The sequence below is a fragment of the Amphiura filiformis genome, chromosome 16 (genome assembly GCF_039555335.1).
Source record: "Amphiura filiformis chromosome 16, Afil_fr2py, whole genome shotgun sequence".
Taxonomy (NCBI): Eukaryota; Metazoa; Echinodermata; class Ophiuroidea; order Amphilepidida; family Amphiuridae; genus Amphiura; species Amphiura filiformis.
In genome coordinates, this window is record NC_092643.1 from 46,923,343 (window position 1) to 46,942,794 (window position 19,452).

Consider the following 19,452-nt stretch of genomic DNA (forward strand, 5'->3'; position numbering starts at 1 on the left):
TCGCCAGCGAAGTGGATATGTAACTCCCTAGTAACTGGATCACGCACCTTTTGGAATTGACAGTACATGCCATAGACTTTGTGTTGCGATCATTTCGATCATGGTGTAGAACTCAAAAGCGTGATCCAGTTGAAATGGTTTTAATCGGATTACACGTAACACTTCGCTGGTGAATTTGAAAAAGGGTCGCAAGCAAAAAATTCATGAAGGTAGCATTATAAATGTCAACAACAATTTAACAATGTAACTATAAATGGTGTTTTCAAAAGCTTCTCTGAAATCACAATTTTAGTAGGTAGCATCATGTTAAGTAAGTTCAGGTCAAGATGCATCTTATTACATATAAGTCAGCATTGTGTGCAATTTGTTTGCATTTGCAAAGTTTGTACTAGTAAGTTTAGTAAGCTGGACAACTCAAACTTTGGTCTTACCCGTCTCTACCCTACATTATAATAGTAAATAAGTAAAAGAAAATTGGATCACTTGTAAAAAAGTTGGGGAACTGCTGCTCTAGTATCATGTAAGTCAACCAAACTCAGTGTTACCAAACCCTATATTCCTCCCCATGTACAGTTATCATTTCAACCAACTTCATCCCTTAGTAGGCATATATGTGACACGATCTGGTCCATGGTGCCAAAGGGGGCAAATTTGAAACTGAGATAAAAGTAAAAATATGGAGTAAAAAACAATAGAATACATAAGAAAATAGAAATCCAAAACCTTCATAACTTTAGAACCAAGTATGCTAGACCTTTGGTGTTTTCAGTAAATGATAGCCTATTGTATATATAATGTAATAATTATAGTAACTCAATTTTCAAAAATGCCTCCTTTGGCCCCCATGGACCAGATCGTGTCACATATAACACCCAATGACAATGAGGGATTTTTTTCACTGTCCAGCCTCAGTGTTGATCATTTTCCTTTTGGTAATGGTTTCTTTTTATCTGCAAGGACGAAATGGTTCTTTCCCAGTGAATGTGTATTGCTGATATGGTACGGCAGTGGGTATGAAGCCAATCCCTTGTTACAGAGTCCTTTGATACCTTCCAATACACTAGGGCCTTCATATTTCACATAACACTTGAATGGGGTGCCACTCTGTTGGTGTAGAGCCATGGCTGGTGCATGGTTTGTCCCACGAAATCTGGTCTCAAGCTAGAATGAGAAGAGCAAGAACGGTGATAAGAAATACTTGAAATTTTGTTAAATTTTTGGCTGAACTATTAAAAGTTAAGGAAATGGAATATTCTATCAAATTCAATTTCATAAATTTATAATTTGACACCAGATGACCATTGATGACCTTGAAAAATGATGGCTAATGGTTATCCATTTCACAAATTTCATTACAGTAGGATGAATTTGACGATTTGACTAATTGTCCACCAAAATCATTAATGACCCCCAAGATTGTACAATGCACATTTAAATCAATATTCACAAATATGCAGATACATGACACAAAACTATACAGCCAAAGAGGTCATCATACTCTACCTCTTACCAAGTTAAAAATTTGTTGGTTCTTGCATGTGGATAAATGGAATTTTAAAATACGCTCATTAATATTCATAAATATGCAAATAACACAACACAAAACTATACAGCACAATACTGAGGCCAAAACCTTGTACATGCACACAAACCAGGTACCGACAAATTCAAAGACTTGAGGTGTGAAATACTTTCAGAATTCAGGAAGGTTTTGCAGGTCTATATTTATGACAATAAGACTAAAGAGAATGCTATAGTAAAATTTTAAAGTGAAATTTGCATCATTTTCTGCTGTTCTTACATTTCAATTTACCATCACTGAAATTTTCAGAATGCAGGACTGTCCCTCTTTTTCACTTTGGAAAACTCCAAATGAGGGACAGTCCCTCAAAATGAGGGACAGTTGGCAGGTCTGCAACTTAAAGTTTATATGTTATTGTGTGTAAGCTGCAGAGTGGAGTAATAATTTTGCTTCCTCCCTGCTGGATGGATGGACAGCTGACCAACCATGATCTACGCAATAACATAATCCCCATGCAATGCAACACATTGCTGTGTAGGCAAAAAAAATTGATAATGAAAACAGAATTCATGAAATTAAAATTATATTGGGGAAACATTTGATTGTTGTTATGTCTGTCCTCTTGTCTTACCCTATATTCTAGTTTCTGTAGCTTTGGTTGCCGGTGCCTACCAAATACATCTTCTGTTTGCTTCTCCTGCTTTTCTCTCTCCTTAATGTTCTCGTTCGTCACTGCCACATCAACTAGATCGATCTCAGATGAAGCTAAAAAGTGTAAACAACATCAACAAAATTCATGGTTTAAAGGGAAATGTTTGATGATCTCATCTCCACTTCTCAAAATGAAAAATATATACTTAGTTCTCTGGGTTGAAAGGATGAACAAATTTTAATCTTTACCCAGAGTAGCCAGCGCACATAAACGTTGGAAAAAAAACCAGTGCATCTGGCCGAATTCGAACTATCGACTAGCACAGCGCTCTAACCAATTGAGCCACAGAGGACACTGGAGAAGAGCGGAAGATTTTAATCTATAGGTATTAGGTTTGAATGGTTCACCATGCAATCTTATTGGGTATTGGCCGTGTGATATGACATGATATCAAATACTTGAGCTAGTGTGTGTCGACGCGATACTCATACGCGCTATTTGACAACGGTACTGATTGATTTTAAGCTCTAGGTAATTAATTCCTTGTAAAATGTAGGATTTAATTTGGTAATACTTATATTTTATTTAAATTGAATTGTTTAAAAAAGAGAATAAAGGTATTGTTTTTAGCCGCTGTCATGCACCTATCGTCTTATATAACGCAGGCGACATCATTAATTTTGGCGTAAAACTTGTTTTACTTAAAATGTTGATGTCACCAATGTTATATGAGACCATAGATGCACTGCAGCATCTAAAAACAATACCTTTATTCTTTAATTAGTAACCGTGCCTCGCATTCGCCAATAATCAGTGTGATTAGGTCTCATGCATTGCATATTTTCATGAAGTTATACTGTTGATTCTGTCGTATTCAGAATGCAATTCGATATGTATGGTGTGCTCTCAGCTCCCACAAAAAATACTATCCAAATGTTGCTACCTGAGTCCTTAAAATCACAGCATATGAAAATGATAAAGTACCTCCCAAATGAATTATTCATTTACGTTTTATTTTCTTTACCTTTTCTCTTCCTTTGTGACCTTCTAGACAAGGGATTTCCATGGACTTGGTTCAGTCTATACTGTGCAAATCCTCCTTGACTCTGTCTATTCAATGCCAAGTCTGCCAGAGAGGTTACACTTTGTCCTGTTAACTGCAATTCCTTGATCTCAGTACACTGCAATGTGTTCAGCACCGCCTGTGGTCAAATAGAAAAATAAATAATGTTAAAATATATAGCTAAGTGGAAGTTACAGCTCAGCTGTCCGCCCGGTATGTCAAAAGGTACGCTATGTCAAAAGTATGTTGTGTCAAAAGTAAGGTTTGCTATTTCAAATATGAAATAAAATAAGGTTTGCTATGGCGATATGAAATAAGGTAAGCTTGGGTTTAGGGCTAGGATTCGATTCCACAGAGCAAACCTTATTTTATATTCAACATAGCGGACCTTATTTTTGACACTGCAAACCGTTGACATAGCAGGCTATAAATTAATCATAATCGTAAGGAATTCACATATTGTGGTCTTAGATAGAAATAGAGGCTTGTCTGTGACCTCAAGCACCACAAGACCTATACAGACCTTTGAACAAGTTCATTTGAAATGTTAGATTCAACTTTTAATATAGTTTATTTTGTACAATTCCAAGAAAAATGAAAATCATAAAGGTTATTTTAGTGACATTTCACCACTACACTGGTGGTTTCATCAGACTGGCAACTCATCACATCTGACTGTTTTCTTATAGCAACAGGAACCACCGTAGAGGGTGTGATGAGTTGGTCAAAGACAAGGGGGCATATTCACTTGATCATATCTTTTTTTCTTGGAATTGTTCAAAAAGAACTATGTTAACAGAAGACCTACAGAACTATGAGTGTTATAGCTGCCAGCCACCCATGACAGGGAGTTTGCTCTTGGAATAGGCAAACATTTGACAGGTGCTAAACACGGGAATTTACTACTACTACTACACGGGAGAAAACATCGGACAAAATGATGGGTCTTCAGATTCTGTTTGAAGATCTGGTCACTTATGGGGTACGGATATTGAGAGGCAAGCCATTCCATAAAAAGGGTGGCATGATGGAGAATGCGCTGGCACCAGCTTGCATGTGAGACCTATAGGAAAAGTAGGAAGGATGCATATCATAGAATACAGGGAATAAACAGATTGTTTCAGGAATAGAAGATTCAAGAATGTGTAGACAAGAGTACAGAACTGGATTTGTTTCGCAATGTTCCAGCTTTGGGGAAGAATGGGTGTACTGTACTTTGGCTCCACAAAGATGGGTCTCGTACATTTATTTTATAACGTTGCAGACGGGTTAAGATTTTTTTCTGAAATACCATTGCGTAAAGAGCAGCATTATAAATCCATTCTAGAAAGAACATGTGCCCTGACTGCATTGTTGAAAGCATCACAAACCTCCAGATATTATGTATCTGCCAGTTCAGGGATCTGGACAGATGAGAAATTGATGGCTGTTCCATTAAAAATCCACAGTACCCCTGTGGAAGATTTTGGAAATATCTTCCACAGGGGGCGTATGAATTTCACATGAAATTAGTTCATTAACCAATTCTATTACAATCTTACCCTTCTTCTGTGGAAGATTCACATTGAATCTTTATCAGAGGGTGTATGAGATTCAAACGGAGTTGCCTAATGTGCTCATTCCATTTGAAATTCATACTCCCCCTGTAGAAGATATTTCCAACATCTAGTGTGGATTTTAAATGGAATATCCCATTGAAGGCTGTTACAACACATTTTTGACTAACAGAACTCTTACACTAGCTTCCAGTGAAGAATGGCACTGTCTTACCTGTGGTGAGGGGGCTTCTGACTCATTAAATCAATATCATAACAAAAGATCGATAATTTGATTGGCCACTCGTCAACAGGGAACACATATTGATCACAGTAAGAGTGCCAATCTTTTCCACAAAGATAATTTTTATGTGACACCCACCCACATCTGTCAAACACCATACCTGCATAAGATAGTCCTTATGAGAGACTTTGATCCTGGAGAAGATGATGTAATGTGACTGCGGATGATGCACCATGTAGATCACGTTGCTTGGTAACCATAGCTGGGAGCTGGCGCCCTCGTGAATGCCGATGCGAATCCAGAGAGCACTGTCGACTTTCTTCACACACAGGTCCTATGACATAAGGGCAATATAAGGATTAGGATTTGCTGAGGGGTTATGCCCAAGCACGTAGCTATGGCAGGCGGCAGAGCCCGGCATTCAGATTTAGTGCCCTCCACTAATAAACAATTTAAGCTCTAGCACCCAGCACTCAAGTGTAAAAATTGCAAAATCACATAAAATTGTCAATTTCACAAAACATTCCCTAAGGGCTGGGGTATGAACGTTTGGACAGTATTTATTGTGGGACATTAAAGCACATCAGACATATCGAATTGCATTCTGAATACGAAGAATGTCATTCTGATATCAAATCATTTTGATTTTTGAAATTTGCAATTTAATACACATTTTATGGCAAATCATTAAAATTGATATTTTTGATATTTAACAGTACTTGAAGTAAACTTTATAAATCTGATGATTTATACTTAAAGTGTATGTAGGTGGGATGAAAACCGACGATCAATTGAAAATTTTGACCAGATTGAAGATATGGATTTTTTCCCAAAACACCAAAAGAAATTAGGTCTTTTGGGAAAAAAATCCATATCTTCAATATGAAAGGTCAAAATTTCAATTGACCGTCGGCTTTTCCTCCCTGCTACATACACTTTAAGAATATGTCATTAGATTTATATAATTTACTTCGAGGACTGTTATATATCAAAAATTTGAAAAATATCAAATTTTTATAATTTGTCATAAAATTTGTATTATATTGTGATTTTCAAAAATGAAAATTATTTGATATCAGAAAGACATGCTTCAGATTCAGAATGCAATTCGATAGGTCTGAGGAGCTCTCATGTCCCACAAAAAATACTGTCGAAACGCAATAAACGCTCATTTTAGATCCCTTAAATACCACCCAGCACTAAAAATTCTCTAGCTACAACCCTGGTTATGCCCATCCCTTAAGGGAACGAAGCAACTGTTCAATAGCATCCTATAAGGAGGGGTCAAAAAGTCTGATTACGTTAAAGCTAGTCAAAATATTGGTTAAAGTTAATCTTTAGAGTTTGAATTTTCAACATTTCACACTTACGTTTCAGGGAGTGTGGGAAGGGGGTCAGCCTATTGAAAGCACTTTTGCAGACCTGCCAACCTACCAAAGTCAGAATGAGGGACATTGAGACCAAAACCTTGTACATGTACACAAATCAGGTACCGACAAATTCAAAGACTTAAGGTGTGCAATACTTTCAGAATTCAGAGGTTTTGCAGGTCTGAATTTATCACAATAGACTAAAGAAAATGCTATAGCAAATTTTAAAGAGATATTTTCATCATTTTCTGCTGTTCTTACATTTAAATTTGCCATCACTGAAATTTTCAGAAAACAGGACTGTCCCTCATTTTCACTTTGGTAAACCCCAAATGAGGGACAGTCCCTCAAAATGAGGGACAGTTGGCAGGTCTGCTTTTGTTGCTAAGACGTCATCAAACTTTTGGTTTATTCCCTAAAATAATCAATTTAATGGTGCACCATACCACAATGCACCTAACTTACATGTTTGAAGTAAAAATTTAACTGTTCCCTCAGTTTTGCTCCAAATTCTTTGGTCTGCAAAGCATCATGTTGACCTGTAGACATGATATAAAATGAAATACATCACTTTTGAAACCTAGCAAAATCAATAATATATTTAAGATATTCAATTTTTCAAATCATATTGCATCTCAGCAAGTTTAGGCATTATCATATGAGTAAAATATTAAACATGCATTTGCATACACTAATCTCCACCAAACTCCATCCATTTTTGAATTGAATTTACTAGGCCAGTCAAAGTATGAAATCACCCACCAGTTGCAACAGAATCCATTTAATCACCATTCATTTCAGAAAAGCATACATAACACCACATCAAAAGCCCCCCAAAATCCCTGTAGTGGAACAGTTCCTAATATGCATAAATCCAAAATGGCCGCTTGTGCAGTGGGTGAATTTTCAAAGTTGGTCACAATCTTAACTAAAACCATACCATTGTATTTTCTCTTATAATAAGGATTCAGAAAAAGTATAGTTTGTCTTATCTCCGATGTACAGTTCTTGAGTTATAGGGGAAAAGGTAAATGTCAAAATTTGGATTCCACAGGGGACAAAAATTGAAAAATTCTCCGATTTTGATTTAAAAAAATGGTCTCAGATTACTCCAGTTGAAAGAACATTTACAAAAAAGAATAGTTTGCCATATCAGATGGTTTGTTACCTTTAAATCCATTGAAACCTGTTGACCTTAACCTATTTTGTGACGTTACCTCTCAAATTTCTCAATTTGATTCATTTTTGCCAAAGGAACAATGTGTGACCAGTTGGATTAAAATTGGAGCAATTTTCAACTGTAAACACATGTGGAACCCAAAATTTGACTTTTTTGCCTATACTCAAGAACTGTATGTCGGAGACACATCAAACTATACTTTTTCTGAATCCTATGATGAGAGCAATACATTGGTATGATTGTTTAAAAGATTTGTTGACATACTTTGAAATTTCACCCCCTGCATAGGCAGCCATTTTGTATTTATGCAAATTAAGCACTCTTCCACTACTTGGATTTTGGGGGACTTTTAATGTGAGAGAATGAACAGTTTGTCAACCCAAAGTGTTACAATTAAACATGACAACGAATAAACACAAATCCCGACCGGCGCACAACCCAACTTGAAAAAAAGCAAGGGAATATGCCGGCATGGGAATTGAACCCTTATCCATTAGGCTACCAGCTCCCACTGATAAACGGTGGTTAAAGCTGGGTCTAATGTTATAGCAGTCATGGTAAACAATACACACAAACAAATATTACGCAAGTACACAAGTGAAGGAGATCATTACTGATGCTTAATCATGTTTATTTGTTCTTGTGCAGGATGCGTATCCCCATTACCTACTTGACTTTTAATGTGTTATTAAATATGGTGATTAATTAAATGGGTTCTGTTGCAATTTAGTAATATTTAACATATTATCCCATATTGATGTCCCAATTTAGCACTTCAGAAATTCTATGCAGAATTACACATCATTCACTTATCCGGATTTTTCACTTATCTAGCCAATGCTTGGTCCCCTCATGGTCAGATACAAGAGGTTGGACTGCATAATGTAAGTTACCTGATTTGCCGTGGAGTTCAAATACACTCCATTTCTTGCTTTCAGAGTGATGGTAGTTATCTGAAACAAATAATACATTTTTAATAGTTTCATAGTGTTCTTTTATCTAGAATTAGAACTCCGTGGTCTACTTGTCCATTGTGCATACTCTGGCTATTGCATTTAAGCTTTATAAAACTCTGGTTTAATTAATTTGTGCACAATTGATAGATTTTCACATCTGATCTTTTCAGTTACTCACCGTACTCCCTTTGTTTGTTAGCTTCCAAAGTGAACTACCGGTACTTACTTTGGATTGAGGTTAACATGCTTAACACAAAATGTGTCCTGTTGAGATGTTATGAAACGAAAAAGTGAAAAAGCTTCATCCCCCCCCCCATGGTGGGAACTTACTTCAACCCATACTGTTCTATGTATGACCCATTGTGAAACACATGAACTTTTACTTCAAATGTCAAACAATCTAACTCAAAACTTAGTCCTGCCAGCAAGACTTCAGTCTTTATCATAAACATAATGACATCTACTGACCTGAAGTCTTGCAGCGGTACATAATAGGGATGCACTGTACGTTTAAGAAATCCAAACTTCAAGCATCAAGAAATATACCTTGTATTTGTCAGTTTTACCTCAGAGATGCTGTAGACCCTCTCTACACAGTGTAGAAACATCACAAGTAAAATGCTGCTCAATATGATAAATCCAAATCATGAAATTCAAGACATTTTGCAGAGCAATATTTTGACCACTTTTGCACTAAGTAAATTACTCCCATGAAGATTGCAGGTTTTGCCAACCATGGGAATTTTGAACCCACCCAAAAGATGAGATCAATGTTGATCAATTACCTCAACTTTGGGAGTATAGACTAGTACAGTGGGATTAAAATCATCCAAGCACGCCCAAACCCTGGTACAATGGGATTAAAATCGTCAGTGCATGCCCAAACTGTCCTTGAGAGAGTTCCTCAGCTGCATCCTTAGAGCCCAAAATGAGCCCACATATTGTGATGTTTCTTATTTGTGGAAAAGATAATAATAGAGTGAACTGTAACTCTAGGTACGACGAGTGACAGTTACTGGAACTAACTCAAAACTAGGATCTAGATTATTTTGGTTTGAAATGTTGTGATGAAGTACAAAAAATCTTGTCCATGTGCATACTCTGGAGCTGCATTTAAGCTTAAAACTCTGGTTTAATCAATTTGTGCACAATTGATAGATCTGATCTTTTCAGTTACTCACCGTACTCCCTCTGTTTGTTAGTTTCCAAAGTGAAGTTAGTGAACTACCGGTACTTACTTTGGATTGAGGTTAACATGCTTTTAAAATGTGTCCCGTACTCCCGTTTAGCTATTATGAAATGAAGAAGTGAAAAAGCTTCATTCCTCCCCCCCCCCCCACCCCCATGGTGGGAACTTACTTCAACCCATACTGTTCTACATTGTATGTATGACCTATTGTGAAACACATGAACTTTTACTTCAAATGTCAGAACTGTTGCAATAATGCAAACTCAAAACTGGGATCTAGATTATTTTGGTACAAGAAATGTTGTGATGAGGTACAAAAATCTAACCATGTTTTAAATTGATAATTTCAAACATACTTACAAATAAGATCTAATTCTGCTACATTTTTCTTTGTTAACTGCTTTTCCTGTGTAACAATATAAAGAACATAAAATTTAATTAAAAGATCAGGGACTTTGACTGTTGGTGAATATAATTATGTAGTCATTAATTACCAGGGACGGATTTAAGCGGTGGCCCTGCCCCAGTGGATTTTGAGTCGGGCTAGTAAACTTCCAACAATGCTGACCCGGTGGGACACTAGATATTTGAGCCTGATATAACTCATAATGAGACAAGAAAATCAGTGACCTGTGTGTAATTTATATTTAATGATTAATTTTTCGTATATCTATTCTTATTCTTGCATTGCAAGCAAGTTGGAAATATATGGCCGCTTTTTACAGCAATAGTAGGCCTACGTACCGGTACTACTTCCAAGCTCTTTCGTGCTCCATCTGATGATGATAGAAATACCACAAATACCGAATACCTGAACCTTTGGAACTAGATTAGGGAAGGAGTCGAAGGACTACTGACTAAACTTTGTCACTCTCTTGAGGAAGTATACAAACAATCAAACATAATAAGCAGAAATTTCAATTGAATAGAACACAGCCTGATGATCTTTTGACGTTGTGTACATTACACGATGTATGCCAGCGTGTGCGACTGCCGACTATGCATGTGTAACACAGACCCATGCCAACAACACTTGTGACTGATCGGTAGTTTTATATAATTTTCAAATTACATTATTTAAAAAATAAAAATTCATGAATTTAATATTAATTAAAAGCAAAAGTTATATAATATATATTTAATTATTGTACAAGGTCGTGTGTTCGTGTTGTAGTTTGAAATATATGTGATACGATCATAGTTGGATCGCATAAAGTTGTTGAAAGCTGTGTTCATTCAATTGAAATTTCTAAAGCATGAAACTAAGGCTTTTTTTCACGGCAGTGAAATGATGCCACTTTCCCCCACATCTCATATGCACAGTTTATCCCTTACATATCCTGTGTCATGAATAGGTATGTAGCCCACCAGCCCTGCGATTAAGAGTCTGGGAAATAATTCCTAATATCTCATACCCTAGTTTGTATGCCTTTATCTAATCTTGCCACACATGACAACTTACTAATTAGCCCTAACCCGGAAAAGAGTCTGTCCAGGAGTAGGAATTTTTTAGCCTTTTTTAGAAACATGTTTACAATTGGCTTATAGCCATCACATGCTGACAATACACATAACTGATTGGTTTTACTAGCAGGGGCCTGAATACAAAGTAAACATATTCTGTATAGAAAACTGTGCAGCAAGCGATTTACTTCAGAAAATTACTACATTGCACAAAACTAAGTCCATTATCTATACTCTATAGTTAATTGAATCTGCATCTGCATACTGCATCTGGTTGCTACTGCGTAAACACCTGGCAGGTTATCTCACACAGAAAATGTTAGTTAATGTTTATTGACTCTTGTAATAACCCATGTGTAGGCCTATAAACCTGTATAATATTGGTGTTCATACATATGACCCTGAAAAAAGCTAGCAAGAGCAAGCTGTGTAATTATTTTGTTTACTTGTGATAAGATACAATTTTCTTCATAACTTTATAGTAGGTATATCACCTCAAAAATAAGCGCAGCAGAAAAACGTTATTTAATGTTTCTACATGAATGAGCTTTATTAAAGCATCAAAAATCAAAAAACGGAATTGAAAAATTGGCACATTTCGAGATTTTGAAGGTTTATTTGGACGCTTGCTTGAAAAAGCAGCGTTAATTTAAGTACCACAGGTTAAATGCCTATCTTTCCGAACTTCGTTAAAGAAAACAAAATTTAAAAATCTATCATTGAATAATTATAATAAATTAACCAAATATACTATTTTAGCAAATTCAGCCAATCTGCAGACAAATTAAAGGTGAAAAAATGACTAAGTTCAGCTAATTAATATGCAAAATTGATGCCAATAGAAAACCGTACATGATATCAGGGTGCGGTTTTTTGCACACATATGTATACAGAGTTATTTCAATTGATAACAAAAAATACACAAAAAGTAATTAATTATGCAAATTAGCTAATTACAGGTAATTATGTATTCATGATATTTTTATGTAAATTAGGCATGAGTAATTTTGTGTTTTTTCAATATTTAATGAAAGTCTATTCATTCACCATAAATATGTCAAGTATGAACCTGTTATGATGTTGAATAAAGAAACTGCAGTTAATTACTTTTATAATACAAAACATACATGTACAAAGTTTGACATTTTGACGATGTCTGGAATAGAATTTTCATTTTTTCTGTAAACATGGTATGTGTCACCATTGCTCAAAGCCAAACCAAAAGTAAAAATCATAATTCATTTGCAATGAGACTTTAAATGAACATTTTGTTATCTGGATTAACATGGGATAACAAATGGTAAACGGAAAAGCCATCCCCACTGTACCGCGTATACAAAAATAGTATGGCCTTGGACACACACAATGGCTTAGAGCTATTGAGGTTTGGAAAATTACTCCCTAAAAATATCTTTGATAATAATGTTTTGTTTCAACTAGTTTTCTCGAAGTGTTTCATATGTTTTCGACGGAAATAATTTACATGCTAAGAAAGATTAGTATTTCAGCTAAATGGTGATAGGTCCCTTTATTTCAATAAGCCTATATTTACTGATTTATGAGCGATCTTCAAAAATCCATAAAAACAGGCAGTAGCTCTTAAACAATACAATTTTTAATTTTGAGGGACCCGATGGTAGCCTCGGAAAGGCTTCACACACCATATATTAAAAATTCAAACAATTTGGATAAATGAAGCATACTGAGGAAATTCATTTATCGACATGGATGTTTTCTAAAATTGGCCAACTTTGAAGCGCGCGCTTTTCAATTCACTGTTATGCTTGCATGCACAGTGTAGCAGAATTATTGTGCAGCCACTGTGACATACCTAGTTATAGCCAAATTTGTTTCTTAGTACCGTAGGTGACTTAATAAAAATTCCTTTAAAAAGGAATGGGCGCCCAATGTGAACTTGGTCGTGATGTGGTAAATTTCATGGTGGTTAAATTTGGTATTATTATCTCTTGCAAACCCGGTGACACCTCATTATAGAAATCAGACCTGTTGATAGGTTGTAAGTAACCTGAGTAAAGATAAACACTTGTGCTGAACGTCAAATTGGTCACTTATCGCTCACTGTTCAAAATGTGATATCTACACCAATTACAGTCCCCGAAACTGTCTACGGTACTTTTTAGCCGACCTCAATTCCAAAACATTTAGTGATAGTTAAAAATGCGATCCCCAACCCTTTGGTTACCTTTGCACGAATTTGTAGAAATCTCCGCGGAGTATCCGTGTCTGAAATTCCCCGGTACAAACATCGAAAATGTCACATTTCTCAGTCCCGGTGATGATACTATATCCGCATCGCTGTTTTCATACATGAATATGCATATCTCTGACCCGTGTAAGGTCAAAAACGTGGCGTCGATTTCAACCAATCCAATCCACCGATTGTGACCTTTTCATGAATATTTAATAAGCAGCTTGATACTGACATCATATCTGAGGTGACAGGAGGCAGCAGATACCATTTTGTCAACTGAACTCGACTCGATGCGTTCTTTTGGTTGACATAAATCGAACAAAATTTTCAATAACGGGTAATAGTAGGATTTCAATTTTTTATTAATGAAGTTACTTGTAGTTTTGAGGAATGACAAAGTTGTTTTTGGAAACTTAGATGTTTGTTTCAACTGATGATGTAGGATCGCAAAGTGAGTGAATTCGTGAAGAGATTTGCTTGTTTGAGTGATAGTAGGATACAGGATGTAGGCTAGTCCTCTGTGTTTGACCGGCTCTGACGTCTCAATTCACGCGGAATTATTCGTACCTGCTAACCAGACAGCAATACGGGAACCAGACATAGGTTGTAAGAGGGAATAGCCTTTTCCAGGCACACATTGGGCCATATATATGAAGAAAGTTTTGCTACTTTGCAACGCAATAAAGACCTATTTATGCAAAACGAGATCCTGTAGGTGGCTCCCGAGGTTGCATAAAAAAATAAATGCAAAATGAGGTTTTTAAAAAATATTGTTTTCCAGATTAGAGTTATATCTGGTTCCATACAGCAATACGCAGTATTGCTGTCTGGTAAGCAGGTACGAATTGAGACGTCGTGAATTGAGACGTCGGAGCCGGTCAAACACAGAGGACTAGCCTACACCCCGTATCCTACTATCACTCAAACAAGCAAATCTCTTCACGAATTCACTCACCTTGCGATCCTACATCATCAGTTGAAACAAACATCTAAGTTTCCAAAAACAACTTTGTCATTCCTCAAAACTACAAGTAACTTCATTAATAAAAAATTGAAATCATACTATTACCCGTTATTGAAAATTTTGTTCGATTTATGTGAACCAAAAGAACGCACGCGTCGAGTTCAGTTTACCAAAATGGTAGCTCCTGCCTCCTGGTCACCTCAGATATGACGTCAGTATCAAGCTGCTTATTAAACGGTGGATCGGATTGGTTGAAATCAACGCCACGTTTTTGACCTTACAGGGGTCAGAGTCAGAGATATGCATATTCATGTCAGCGATGCGGATATAGTATCATCACCGAACTGAGAATTGCGACATTTTCGATGTTTGTACAGAGAAACTTCAGACACGGAGACTCCGCGGAGAGTTGGAAAAAAAATTCGTCAAAAGGTAACCAAAGGGTTGGGGATCGCATTTTTAACTATCACTAAATGTTTTGAATTGAGGTCGGCTAAAAAGTAGACAGTTTCGGGGACTGTAATTGGTGTAGATGTCACATTTTGAACAGTGAGCGATAAGTGGCCAATTTCATGCTCAGCACAAGTGACTATCTTAGACTTTACTCAGGGTAAATTAGAGTCAAGACGCAGGTATCATGGTAAAGCCTCATCACTTATTTATTGTCAAATAAGTGCAGAGTAGGTTAGATATGAATACCGGTATTGAATGTTAGACCAAAGTAGCTCACAGTACATGTACTATACACCTGATCCGTGAACTTGTCTTTTTTAAAAGACAAGTTCTTGTTAGCAATTCTGCCGAATTCGGAAGCCTTGCCTTTCAATTGCATGCATTTGGTACTAATCGATCATGATTTTAAACCGCGTCCGGTTTATAACTTTTCCTAAGCTATTTTAATGAGCTGTAGCACAACTTAATTACTACAATCACTTACTTTACATGCATCTAATAACCCTTCAACAACAGCTTTTTTGGTTTTTAATGTTTGGTTTTGAAACACTTCCTTCGCTGTGTGTTTTTCTATTACGCCCCATTCGGCGACAACCGAGGCCAATTTATCATGTTTAAAACGGCGCAAAAGTTTACGTAGAGCGCCGACAAAATCTACTGCTATCATTTCTACTTGACGTATCTTCCATTTAGAAAAATAAAGACATTTGCTTCATTTAATCGAAGATTATTTTTGTAAACAGAGCTACGATCATTTTCAAGTTTTCCGCCATTTGCATTTTTTTCATTTTTCTGACTTGTTAACGCCCTCATGCGTCAATAAAGCACAGTTCGCGCGCAGGAGGACCCTGACGTGTTTTTTTTTTAAAGTTTTTTTTGTTTTGATTTGTTGGCTAAAAATATAATAATAAAATGCTATGTCTCAAAGTCACTCAAAAGCCCATGGCAGTTCGATGCGGAATGCGGGTGTTCCTTTTGTATTTTGTTCTTTTTTGGAATTTTCTTTTTTAAAGATTTGTTAAACTTAATTTTGTTTGTAATTTTCGAGTGTTCAAAAGTGCACAGCATTTTAGGGGCTGTGCAATAATTATGAGCCCTGGGGGAGGGTAAAATGGGGGGGGCAAGAAATTTTGGCGAGCCAGAAGGGGGGCAAGCAATTTTGGCAAGCCGAGAGGGGGGGGCAAGCGATTTTTGGCACGCATTCACGGGGAGCCTTTTTAATAAAACGCTCTAAAAAGGCTTAGGAATACGGTACGGAAACGCTTAAATATGCAAATTTTCCTCCTCGCTGCGCTCGCAACATACATACAGATCATTTAAAGTTTGGAATTTGGGATCCCAAAAATTTGGCATGTTCGAGGGGGGGGGCAAAGAATTTTTGGCAGGCCGAGAGGGGGGGGCAAGCAATTTTGGGGGGAGGGGGGGGGGGAAGCGATTTTTGGCGAGCCGTTCAGAAATTTTACCCCCCCGGGGGGGCTCATAATTATTGCACAGCCCCTTAATTGTATACACATTTGAAATGAAAACATCAATTGTTTTATACCTAAACAATGCGAGTATCGAATCAAGTAGGCCCTAAATTTTCCTCAAAGTATGTCTCAGAATTTCATGATTTTACGGCAAAGCTCTTGGCAAGTTCAAAAACGAATGAGGAATGCGGGTAAACATGCAGTTGTAGGCCTACAGCACAATTAAGATTACCATCATTAGGTCTGAATTCATTCCTGTTAATAAGTGTTTTTATCTTTTTGAAGATAACATGTTATCATGTTCTAGCACTACACCGAGTAGATTTTTAAATGCAAGTGGTTTACATTTAATGAACTGTCAATAATTTGCATATTAGTTTACCTATTAATATTGTTGTGCTGGCAGGGCATTAAAAACTTTACATTGGTTTGTACAGGGCATACTGCAGTTACTGTCCGTTTTCCTATACACAATACACAGTGCTCTTAGTCTTTCCCATTGACGCGTGACCTCTACAAATAGCCCTACGTTAAAAGTATGGGGATATGACTAGTTAACGTCGCTGTGTGAAAAATAACCGGCCAATATTAAAAGTACTCTTCTAAAGTTCTAGAAAATATAGTTTTTAACATGTCCTAAATTTTTAGCTAATTTAGATGTTTGGAAATATTCGTACTTTGGTGTTTTAGTTAATGTTATAGGTAATAGTACATTGCCTAGTTAACGTCGCTGTGTGAAAAATAACCGGCCAATATTAAAAGTACTCTTCTAAAATTCTAGACAATATAGTTTTGTAACATGTCCTAAATTTTTAGCTAATTTAGGTGTTTGGAGAGGGTCGCACTTTTGTGTTTTAGGAAGGACATGTAAACGACAGATAACACCAAAAATATGAAGAAATTATTTCCAAACCGTGTTAAGTCAACAATCATTATGTTGCTCATTTTCAAGAATGCTGGTTTACAAAAAGCACGCCATTGTCTCATTTCGTGAACAAAGCTACACATACCATTGTTTCCTTTCGTTTCCTTTATAATCGGTTACCCAACTGAAGCTATGAATACCAGCTTTATTGCGATATCGCACATGAAAACAGACACTTGTGCACAACCAGAGTGTTATCTAGTTTAATGGGGTTAAGTCCTGCAAAGGTCGAGATGAATTCTACTGTAGACATGACTGCATCATGGTCTGAATACCCCATAGGCCTATACTGGTGGTGTAACATGGACCTGTGATCACTTGTCGTATTTCCCATTTCCTCGTTATGTAATTTCATATTTTTTATCATGTTTGTGTTGGTAATAAATTGTTTTTGAAACCCTTTAAGTATGAGTTGCAGTGGCGTACCGTGGCCGCTCCTACCCCGGGGGGCTGAAGAACATTAAATGTTGCCGCCCTTCCTCAACAGCCCGAAAAGGTTGACCCAATTTTTTTTCGGTGGTTGAAAAAGTGAAGAGCAAAAAAACCAAACAAAACAAAACAAACAAAAAAAGATTATAATATAAGCGCTAGCGCCCTAAAAGCAACACATTTTGATGTATAGCGACTTTTTTCTTTACTAATTATTTTTACCGCCCCTTCTTCTTCCGACGCCCCTTCGTTTTGGCCCCCCCTGCTTTTACCCCGTGAGGCTCGCGCCCCCAAAGCCCCCCCCCCCAAATACTCGCATGAGTTGATGTCAAGTTACGTAGATTGGTATAGTTACTGCCGTATTATGCTTAAGGGATCTGGAATGAGCGTTTTGAGCGCGCGTTTCGACAGTATTTTTTGTGGGACATGAGATCACATCAGACATATCAAATTGCATTCTGAATACGAAGAATGTCTTTCTGATATCAAATAATTTTCATTTTTTGAAATTCACGATATAATACAAATTTTATGACAAATTATTAAAATTTGATATTTTTCAAATTTGTGATATATAACAGTTCTCGAAGTAAATTTTATAAATCTAATGGTATATTGGGCTATTCCAGATAAAACATGCACCCCCTATAGAGGGCAAAATGGTTTTTTTCTAAAATGTCTGGAATTCCAAAGCATACTTGAGGAAGAAACCTGGATTTCCGGCCCTGTTTAGTGCATGTAAAATCTGGAAATCCATGGAGGGTATAGAGGGTTTTTTAAAATTGTCAAAAAAAAAGTTGGAATTTTCAATTGACTTACCAAAAAAAATCTGAATTCCATTGCCCTCTATAGAGGGTTTCTAAAGATACCCAAATAATATGTTGGAATTTTTCAATTGACTAGCAAAAAGTCTGGAATTCCATGGAGGGGTATAGAGGGTTTTAAAAATTATCAAAAAAAGTTGGAATTTTCAATTGACTTACTAAAAAAAATCTGAATTCCATCGCCCTCTATAGAGGGTATCTAAAATTACACAAAAAAGTTGGAATTTTTCAATTGACTACCAAAAAGTCTTGAATTCCATGTTAGGGTTTTTAGAGTTATTTTAGGCGTGATAGGTGTTTATTGTTGTAAAGGTTACATTATATTTGCTTTATCTGCATTTATTCCAAGTCATCTATGATGTTTTACATGTATAGGCCTAATATAGGCCCACCACCAAGGCGTGTGTTTGGCAGTAACCAGGCCCGTACGCAGGGGGGGGGTGCGGGGGTGCGACTGCACCTCCCCAAATTTGCAAAAGTATTCAAAAAGTCCCAAAATTGAAGCATTTGTGAGCGTAGCGAGCAAAAAAATCAGGTTTTTTTATGGTTTTTGGTCAAAAAAGGTCCAAATTTGGGGGGAAAAGTCCACATTTCACAAAATCGCCCCCCCCCTTTGGAAAAAAGTCCACTTTTTCAAAATCAGCACCCCAAAAAAAAAAAATCCTGCGTACGGGCCTGGCAGTAACGTACGCAGGTTTTCAAAGTCTGGTTCAGGGGTCTCGATTCTCTGACTGTTTTAAAATTTAATAACTAATTCCCCAGTTTCCCCCGATTGGGTGCATTATTTCCCCGATCTTTTTTGACAAAAGGGGGGGGGCACATCCCCCTGTCCCCTTTGCGCACGCCACTGGTGTTGGTATCCTAGGTAACCACTAAAATTAAGCTTCTCTTTTGTGAAGGGTTGCTGTTCTCCTTACAGGTTTTCAATAACAATATGTGGTATTTAGGCCTACTAGTTTCTAAAAAATGTTTGATTGGCGTAACATAATTTTAACATTCTT

At 36.7% G+C, this 19,452-nt stretch overlaps 1 protein-coding gene across 1 annotated transcript; it reads right to left on the minus strand.

Moving 5' to 3' along the window:
* Positions 1–305: 305 nt before the first annotated feature.
* LOC140136099 (centromere protein N-like) lies at positions 306–15,599 on the minus strand. The gene is made up of 8 exons (XM_072157804.1): positions 15,289–15,599; positions 10,072–10,117; positions 8,460–8,519; positions 6,852–6,925; positions 5,177–5,350; positions 3,199–3,376; positions 2,154–2,287; positions 306–1,161 (listed from the first exon to the last, which is right to left on the minus strand). Exons 1-8 carry the CDS (start codon positions 15,469–15,471, stop codon positions 919–921), a joined length of 1,092 nt encoding a protein of 363 aa, XP_072013905.1. The 5' UTR covers positions 15,472–15,599; the 3' UTR covers positions 306–918.
* Between the last annotated feature and the right edge of the window lie 3,853 nt (positions 15,600–19,452).

What these genes read in the sequence shown, in the direction of transcription:
- LOC140136099 (XM_072157804.1), bottom strand. Translation starts at nt 15,471, where the DNA reads ATGATAGCAGTAGATTTTGTCGGCGCTCTACGTAAACTTTTGCGCCGT. An exon ending in ATAAGGACTATCTTATGCAG is followed by an intron (nt 3,377 to 5,176) that starts GTATGGTGTTTG and finishes ATTTGACCACAG; the next exon opens with GCGGTGCTGAACACATTGCA. An exon ending in TACAGAAACTAGAATATAGG is followed by an intron (nt 1,162 to 2,153) that starts GTAAGACAAGAG and finishes TTCTCATTCTAG; the next exon opens with CTTGAGACCAGATTTCGTGG.